Source organism: Bactrocera oleae, chromosome 5 (assembly GCF_042242935.1).
Source record: "Bactrocera oleae isolate idBacOlea1 chromosome 5, idBacOlea1, whole genome shotgun sequence".
Taxonomy (NCBI): Eukaryota; Metazoa; Arthropoda; class Insecta; order Diptera; family Tephritidae; genus Bactrocera; species Bactrocera oleae.
In genome coordinates, this window is record NC_091539.1 from 204655 (window position 1) to 214113 (window position 9459).

The 9459-nt window shown below is 37.4% G+C and overlaps 2 protein-coding genes across 5 annotated transcripts in view; both read right to left on the reverse strand.

Moving 5' to 3' along the window:
* exd (PBX homeobox extradenticle) overlaps positions 1 to 9459 on the reverse strand; it is a 62749-nt gene that overhangs the window by 19502 nt on the left and 33788 nt on the right. The gene's annotated exons all lie outside the window — the stretch shown is intronic.
* On the reverse strand, positions 6136 to 8694 carry LOC106617185 (uncharacterized). 4 transcript variants are annotated; one of them, XM_014234205.3, is made up of 2 exons: positions 8555 to 8694; positions 6136 to 7619 (listed from the first exon to the last, which is right to left on the reverse strand). In XM_014234205.3, the coding sequence occupies exon 2, from the start codon at positions 7592 to 7594 to the stop codon at positions 6254 to 6256; it is 1341 nt and encodes a 446-aa protein (XP_014089680.3). In that variant the 5' UTR covers positions 7595 to 7619; positions 8555 to 8694; the 3' UTR covers positions 6136 to 6253. The 4 variants fall into 4 exon arrangements, with proteins under 4 accessions (XP_014089680.3, XP_036228482.2, XP_036228483.2 ...); XM_036372589.2 differs by lacking the exon at positions 8555 to 8694 and adding an exon at positions 7781 to 8387; XM_036372590.2 differs by lacking the exon at positions 8555 to 8694 and adding an exon at positions 7743 to 8387.

Genomic DNA, 9459 nt, shown 5'->3' on the forward strand with positions numbered 1-9459 from the left:
ATGTATTTATACGAGCTTAAGAAAGTTGACAGCCAAAAATGGCATATATTTAGAATTTCTTACTTATCACCTGCTAGTAGCTATAGCAGCCTTTACCAGGGTAACTATCCTGCAGGGCAATGGAGACAATGGCAACGGTCAGTCATGGGGTGCCAATCTACCGTCGCCCGCACGTACCTGTTAACGGTTTGATAAGAAATCAATAGGGGAAGGCTCGTTTAAACATATAACCGAATTATAATTGCAAGTATTTTGGGCAAACAGTATGTATGTATAGGTAACTGTGAGGTCCGCATATTTTTATGCTTGTATGTATAAAAAAGAACCTGAAGGCATGCGGTCCGCCAGTACAGGTGCATCAATAATGGAATGCCTTGATCCGATCAATGTTAAGTAAGCCGCTCGCACATTCAAACATACATATGTACATAACACGTATGAGGAATTGAATATTTACATAAAAGGCGCGCACGCGCGTCTAATCTCAGTATGAGCCAGTATGCCTTGCATCGGCAGATGTTTTCAGTAGGTAGAAGTTCCAATTGCAGTAATGAATGGCATCATTCCAGGTTGTTGTGTTATTGTCAAACAAAGATATAGAGTAAGCGTTGGTAATAAGTATTTGCTTCTCTATTTGTGTCTTCTTATTCGTACTTGCACATTGTTTGTTTGGTTTCTCTGCAGCAGGCAATGCAGCACGTGCTGCCGGCCAACGTACTTTTCAAAACGTTCTTCCTATCACTCTGGTCAATTGCAGAGTATGAAAGTCATTTGTAATAACTCTGTGTGAATGCGCCAAATTAGGCAAACTTGTGTGTTTATGTGTCGTGCCTTCCGCTGGGACCATATGTGGGTATGTGCCACGTGAAAGTTTTGCCACATACAAACATTAAATATAAAATAACTGTTTATAAATGATATTTTGCACATGTCCTTTCATCTTTTGTGCCTTCTTTGATTTAAGTTCCAAACTCTATTAGGGCATTGATTAGATTGATGTGTATGTCGCTACACCCGAACGCTTGTAGAATAGTCACGGATGCGGGCGATGAACAATAGCTGCATTAGCGGACACACACATCGCTTTAGCTCAGGCACATACATATGCATGTATGTATGTATATGTACTTATGTATGTATATCGCAATCATCTCCTTTCTGCTTGTACAAGGAACCCCTATTGATTATGGAGTATTATTTGATTAACCCCTATGTGCCGAATATTTTCAATTTTTGTACATACATAAATGAGTTTATATGTAATGGTAGGAGCGTTGCTTAATTCACTTAATGACTTCATCAAAAGTCTATAAAACGAACGGCAATTAGTATGAGATGCTGTGCTATAAAAAGTGTTGAAAGCAAATGAACTCTATATTTTTTTAGAATTCTTTTATGTATGTGTTTGATTAAAGTGACAGTTAAAACTGTGAATTGGCATTACAGACACCGTTATGTGTGAAAAGTTTTATTATTATTACATAGAGTATATTTTGATATTGTCTCAGCAACGATTTATTTCTTCATTGAAAATCAATTCCGTTATCATGCAATTTTCAAATAGTTTATATTTACATTGCTGTTCCCGTAAGCATTATATTGTATTTAGATATATTTGCATCAACTATCGCATTATTAAAATTATTCTTCGCTCTCACTTGTCGTCCAAAAGAATAACCTTCCTAGAGAGGAAAAACCTCCTCCAGCGAGAAAATCCTTTTCACTTACATATCCACAAGTATTTATAAAACAATAAGCTATTGATTCCGATTTGATATAAATGTTACCCTTCTTAGCCGATTCTGGTTCCCATAATTTTACTTCATTTGCTCAACTGACCATAAACTTTTGTTGTCCATTATGCATAATTTCTAAGTTGTAAACAAGTAACTGATTCATTTTCTCATGCAAGTTTTCAATTTCTGGTTACGGGAAAGCGCCCACGTCACCTTGACTGTCTTGACGACTTTACTTGTTTCCTGTTCACGCTGTTTTGTTTATAGTTGACAAGGGTCATCTACATGTAATAACATGTACATATGTATGCATTTACAAATATATTTTCGCCCAGTCAAGCATGAATAGTTGTAAAGAAAGTGACAGGAAGCGAGACATGCAAGCATTGTTTTCATGCGGATATTGTAGTCATTGGTCAATTAAATAAACGCGCATAAGAAAGGCGCGTAAATCAAAACATTTAGAGGACAAGTAAGAAGTCGGTCGGCCCGGTCGCAGTGTGTCCCGTGGTCATTAACCGCAATCTGAGAAATCTATTATGATAAGCTTGAGGGGTGCTTTTTAGTTTGTATTTATTGCCGACACCGACTATATCTTTCAAAACAGTTAAGAATGTATTGATCGCGGTGTTGCCCACTAAAGCGCTTCTAATATTACGTAAATAATTTTTGTTTGGTATAATGTACCCGTAATTGCCGGCAGAGTATAGGTATTGCAGGCATGTCCGGTGGCAGTGAACAGTTAGAAAAGTCATTAATTTCACAGTTGCTTGCCGCAAAATGCACTGCCCACCTCTTTAACTACCCTTTTCATTTATTGATCCTTGCGTAGTGTGAAACTTGGATTACTCTCAATTTTAGGCATTGGTTAAGACCAAAACAGAACTGAGAATCAAAGCTGCAGCCAATTGTCCTGAAATTATTCTTCTGGCTGCTTCATTTTTGATTAGACGATTGCGAACGACGGCTGTTTGTTGAGCGGGCTTTTATGCCGCTAATTAAGCAGATATGCATGTGAAAATCTGTCACATGCATATACATATGTATGCATGTAAATAGCACCACTTTTGCTGTTGACTGGCTGTTGGAAAACACCTTTTTACTTAGGCGTTGTGATTGATCCCGTTTGAGAATTATACATGTTTAAGTTTGTTGTGCCTTCGCAGCTCACATAAAAATACAAAAAGTGTACCTTTTCATTTAAATTTAATTGCAGCAACAATATTACCTAACTCATTAGTTGTCGCATGAACGAGCGAGTTTTTTATAGTTGTCGGTTTTATATGAGGTGCAGCTCTTGCAAGACGTAAGAACTTTGCTCGTCCCATGTGGGAATCTTATAATCTTCTAGTCATACGTAAATTGTGTTGAAGGGCTGAGGCATCTGCCACCGTTGGGCTGTTTTCTCCTTTTTTTATGTTTACATATATATGTACATAATTTACATTTAACCCTCTTTTAAGACATATTTTGATACGGCAAAGGAGACGCGGGCATCCGGACATGGGCGAATGTCCGTCCGCTGGGCTACACTGAGTAAGATTGACACCTTTTGTAACACTGAAATTGATTAAATTAAAAACGATACAAAACACACTAGGAGAGGAAAATTAATAGGAACACAGGACATCAAGAATTATGAAGATTATGGATAGCTAGTTGGTTGGGAACTAGAAATGAGCGCTAGGCACGACTCGTGATGCGATAGGATTTGGCATAAACATAATAGTTTGCATAATAAATTAACAAAAATGACAGGATTTAAATATATAGTTGCGACAAATAGCGAATAGGAAGAAATTCAGTAAGGATGTTCGGAATTCCTAAAACGTGTGCGTATCCTTAAAGAAGATTTTTGTGGCGCATGTAACATTGTGCAATTGAGTGATCACCACATTTGCAGTTGCGCTAATATTGGCGCGCTTTTATTGACACTGCTGCTCGTTGCTGTCTTTAGATTAGAAAAACTAATCATCATCAAAATTTGGAGAACAATGTATACCTTTATTCAAAATTTGCTCCAGATACCTTTTCGAATCGTTAAAATACGCATTTTGGGTTATTGTGCTTAACACAATTACAACTATTCAAGGAGCAGCAGTCGCTCAAGAGTAACAAATCAAAAGAGCAACAAAGACGAATAGAAGGAGACTGCAAAGCAGCATTGTGCTATTTAAACAAAGTACTTGTAGAAATGGAAGCAAAATATAAATTGTTACTGGGGAGCAAAAGTATAAAGCGTTCAAAATACTAAGTAGAAGTCGTCAGTTTTCCGACATATATAAATATGTATACATCTTTCTTTCGCCGGATATGCTACATTCTGCAACAATATCAAAGTGATTAATCAAATTCTCCTTCTTTACCTACGGTTATACGTTATTCTGCATATGTGTGTGTCTAAAGTATTTGTGAAAAATGACAATGCCGCTGGAAAATAATCATTACTTCACGTTGAGTGCTTTTCAGATCATTTTACTTTCATAAAAGAATGTGTGATTTACACATGCGAGCAAAAGATTGGAAGCCATCGATCAATTGTTGTGCCAAGAAAAAAATGTCAACGCTGCTGTAGACGTCGCACGCGTAAAATGTGCTCTGATTTCTGATCGATTGCGAGCAAATACATTGACAATCCTTCTGTCATAATTCAGTAAATGAGTTATTAAAACTTATCAGCAGCAGGCAAACTGTTAAATCAATACTTCGACATGTCAATTAATTTGCTTTCAATGCTACATAACATATGTATGTATATATGTACATGTATGATATTATATATCCTATATAATATATTCTTATGTATGTACATATATGCAAACTACGGAAGAGCGATTGCGGGCGGAAAATTTGAAGTAGCGGCAACTGCATAGCTCCACTCGAAGGATAGACTAGAGTGGAGGAAAATAACGTTTCAATGAATAATAGCGGGGAACACTTGAAACGATGCCGCTGGTTCGCATATGAGTATATAAATACCTACACATGACGACGACACAACTCATTAAACGCATTTCAAGCAATTCACTTACATATGTTCAACAAAAGTTATTGCAGAAAGGTAAAGAGTGCTTCAGTGGCACTGCAATTTGTGCGGGCAGCGCCAACGCAAACGCCCGCCTCGGCTGCTAAATATACCATAGGTCTTATTGTTGTGTTGGCTCTTGACTCGTGCCGCTACTGGTGACAGATGTCCGTTGCGCAAACGCGTACTTCGTTGTTTTCGTCGTTGGCATATGTCGCCAAATTACCAGCCTGCCAATTTTTGGCGCTAAATTATGCATGGATATGTATGTGAATAACACACACTGGTCTCGAAGATATACGAGTAACAAGAAGTCTGCACGCGTGTGCTGCTTTCATTGCCTGGATACACTTAAGGTATGTAGGTAGATTTGTATACGAATCATTTAAGGTATGTGTGGATTTCAGGTCGCGTTTGCATTATTCACTTAAGACGCTCTGACATTCATTCATGTAATTATTGTGTTTGTATGTGTATCTATTGTAAGGGTATAGACTTTGGCACAATCTCAGTCACACATTCCTGTTTAAAGCAGAGCAGCTGCAGCAAGCAAAAGCTATTAAAATGACAATAAGCCGCTCAACAACTTATAGATTATAGTCTGCGAAAAGTATGTATGTGAGTAAATGATTCAGAGTAAAAAATTTTGCTGATTGTACACATGTGTGTGTGTATAATACAATATATTAAAGAATTGATTAGGTGACAAACTTGTACAGAAAAGTATTTTTTACATAAGCAGCAATAGATTTGGCGTATCGGACTGATCCTATTACAATTTTAACGGAATATTTATATCTGTATTATTTTAGTGTATGAGTAGTAAACATATGCACTTCTAGTAGAATAGGTATTTATGCATATGCAGTAGTTATATATGACGCAGCAGGTACTTTCCTTCTTACTAAAAAGCAAGCGTATGTGAGAGCACTTGAAACGGAAATAGCGTTGTTTGTATGCCATAGTGGCAGCTGTTTATTGATGATGCTAGCCTTGCGAAATACATATGTTCCCAGGCGCATAGAAATTTACGTATGGTTTAGTCACCGGCGTCGGCGTATTTGCTGGTAATTTTCATATGACACCACCCGGAGTCCAATTTCAAATGCTGTCCTTTCTTTAAATTTACGCATAATTTAGTCATGGTTTGTGACCACTTGCGAGCCCTTTACCCGCAGAATACTACTGCAACGTTATGCCCGTTTCACGGAACAACCCCGCGTAAAGTACTTATAAGTGGCAGTAAGTACGCGTAGATTGTTGTGTTTACGGAATTGAATTATTGTTAAACGGGAAAGAAATGGCCAATATACTACAAGTATAGGATATGTCCTCTACCGGTAGTTGCCGTGGAAAAATTAAAACAATATTAGCTACAAAAGATTACGATTTTATTCGACTATAAATTGTAAAAAACGTTATATTAAGTTATTAACAGAATATGCAACAAATTATAACGGGAATCATTAGAACGTATACGTACGTATGTATACTATACGATTGAAGTTTGATTTGAAAAGCTGAGGCGCCGTTTTGTAGAATCTAAAGCACGCAGGTCAGAGTTCTCCAGCGTGCTGACGATCGCTAAGCAATTACTCTCTAACATGATGGAGTTCTCATCCAATTCGCTGAAGGAATTGTGACCACTATCAGGGCTTGAATTATCAATCCGTTTGGAATTTAGCTCGCCCGATTCTGTTAGTTCTTTGTTTGTTATTGTTGGCTCATCTATTTTATGTGTATAATATGTTACGTTGTGCTTAGACGTTTTACGTTTTCTACGCACTGCTCGTTGTCGGCGCAAGTGGAATATATTACGTTTACGGTTGCTTGTACGATGTGGAGACCGTACTTCTCGCTCGCTGTATATTGAGGTAACAGTAGCTGGTAGAGAACGTCGCTTTTTGCGCACAGTCTGTAATAGCGGTTCTTCATTTTGTGTATCAATCCAAAATTCACTTAGATCGTTGGCGGGGTCTTCTGCAGGTGTATATGTGGGTGACATTACCACGCACGGCTGGTTATTTGATTGCCTTGCAAACTTCATAGGCTTCTTTTCCTTTCTTGTGCTCTCCAGTATCGCATCTATCATACGTTCTAGCGTTTGATCACCCATTTTGGAAGAGCTCAATGATGCGGTATCATCGCGTATGCTATTCAAAGATCGTCGTGTATGCTTTTGACTGTGAAACGTGTAATTAGTTATTTTACTGGATGGTTTTGTTTGTATTATAGTTTCATCGCTTTTATTATGTGGCAGATATCGCGGTTTGTCAAAGTAAGTATCAGCAATACCCAGGCCGCGCAATGCCAGAATCGGTCCGGGAATTGGACCGCAGGGCGAGTATTCTACTTCGAGAGTAGGCAGTGTAGTCGCATAGTTGACAGGATTGTTCTTTGTTAATGTATCATTATCTAAACTCTGACTTGGTGCGTTCAACTGTGATAAAATTGGGTTTAGCGGGTTGTTGGAGACAGCGTTCTCACACGGTATGATGTTAGACAAGTCTTTCAAACTGTTAAGTCGACGTAAAGTACCGTTTTTGTTATATATCTTTGAGCTTGAGTGAAGTGGAGTAGATGTTACTTGATTTTCCTTATCCAACCAGTTTTGCAAACGACGTGAAAGGTAAATATCAGAAGATTTCCGTTTCAGCCTCTTCCGCTTGACGGAGAGCGTTTGTGTTTGCGAGGAAATTATTTCATTTGGAGTGTTCAGTTTTCCTGGGGATAAGGCGCTTAAAGGTTTGAGCTGCAAGTCTTCGGTATTTGTTTTTGAGTCGTCCACTGTAAGATAGGAGAGTCGCGGTGTGTTAACTGCCCACTTAAGCATTGTCTATAATAATTTAGCTGAATATCTGTAAAAAAAAGAGGAACAACTAATTAGTTAAGAGTGTAAATTATTATTTTCGAAAAATGGGTATATTGCTGAGTCAAAAGAGGAAATGGTACTCGTGTGCATTCACTTCAGTTTAATTTACTGTACGCAAAACGTTTTTTCCAAATAATTTATTCTAACTTCACTGTTGACTGCATGCTTATTGAAGGGTCCAGCAGTCGACTCTGCAGCCGGAATTCCAACTGTGCAATGAAAGCAATTTGCATTATTATATTCGCGCAAAGCGCTTAAAGAAAAAGCAATGGAAATCAGGTTTACAAATGATTAACTTTGCAGTTTTTTTGCAAGTAAAGCGGTTTGTCAACTCCAATTGTTGTCTTCTAGCGCATGCGCTGGTATTCGCGGCGTATGAGAATGTGTTGCTGCCATTGGAAGAATTTCGTCTCAATTGGAAAACAGGAATTAAAAAAAGTGACTGCTTTTGCAATTTTTTTCTTTCTTTTGTGCTCTTCCATATTGTTTGAAACTCTTTCTCAGATTTTCGACCTTTAAAACGCGCGCGCACTATTTCCGTACGTTTTATTTCATTTAAATGTAGAGTGGCTTCAAGTAGTGTTCGAGTGGCGATGCTGGCTGTATAGCATTGCGTCTGTAAGTGGTTGTTTAGTCCGCGTGGCTGCGCATGCTCATTTACAGTCTAGCCGCTTCAATTAGTTTCGCATTGATCGATTATATCCAAAGCTTTTTAGCGAATACCACACATTTTAAGTGCACTTCAGAATTATTTAAACAATTCGTAATGAATTATATCACATGCGAGTACATATGCACATACGAGTACATAAGAGTTTGATAAAAAAAATTTGAATGCGGGGTACTGCTTTCGATGTTATGCACGAATTTTTGCAAATAATAGAACTCGCACAAGCATATACACTTTTCACAATTTTTTACCTTTTTAAATACTTGAATAAAAATCGTTGTTTTATATGATGCTTTTATTTAAGTTGAGGTTTAGGCATGTATGATTTTATTCACGTAAAGGCACTGTCTTTGTTTGTTGATATGACCTCGGCAAACACGTCCGTTCAGCACTGTGTACAAAACTCGAATGTAAACTGGAGTGCAATGCGCATAGCAGCACTGCTACGTTTTAGAAACTTCACTTCCTTTGGATCATGGCAACACCACCTTTTCAAACTCTACTCATTTTTGAAGAGAGTAAAGTCTCCGCGAAAAATATGAAGACTTTGTGTGTTATAATAAGGGTGATAATTGTAGAGTTGAAAACAAATAATTGTTGGGAATGAGTGGAGCAAAATTTGGATTAGGAAATACCATGTATATACATACATACATACTATATAGGTCCATATTTTTATTTTCACTTAAAATTACCTGAAACTCAACACTGCTCAAGCTTTCGCAGATGACATGCTAGCCGCTATACACAATCATCTCGGTATTTGCAAAATTTATTTATTTTATTTGGTACATTTTTTTACCAATATTTATTAAGGAAAAATGCTTAAAAACCTAAAAATTGTTAAATTTCATTTGCCATCTACGAGGAATTAGGCTCTCGGTTTAAACCAGGTACATATGTACATATAAACATACATATGTCTGTGCGTGATTACGATAGGCGCTTTTTTATATGAAAGTAAATAATTATCTGCGGTACAAGAATTTAGTGGCGAATCATTTGTTCCTCACATAGCCATGCATGTACGCTACATATTTATGTAAGTACAAATATGTATGTACATATATGTATATAGTACATTGCTATATGTGTATAAGATTCGATAAAATCCACCATACAATTGTTTAAGATTAACCGAACATCTGCTCAATCG

Coding starts and splice junctions, on each gene's coding strand:
- LOC106617185 (XM_014234205.3), bottom strand. CDS start 7,594: ATGCTTAAGTGGGCAGTTAACACACCGCGACTCTCCTATCTTACAGTG.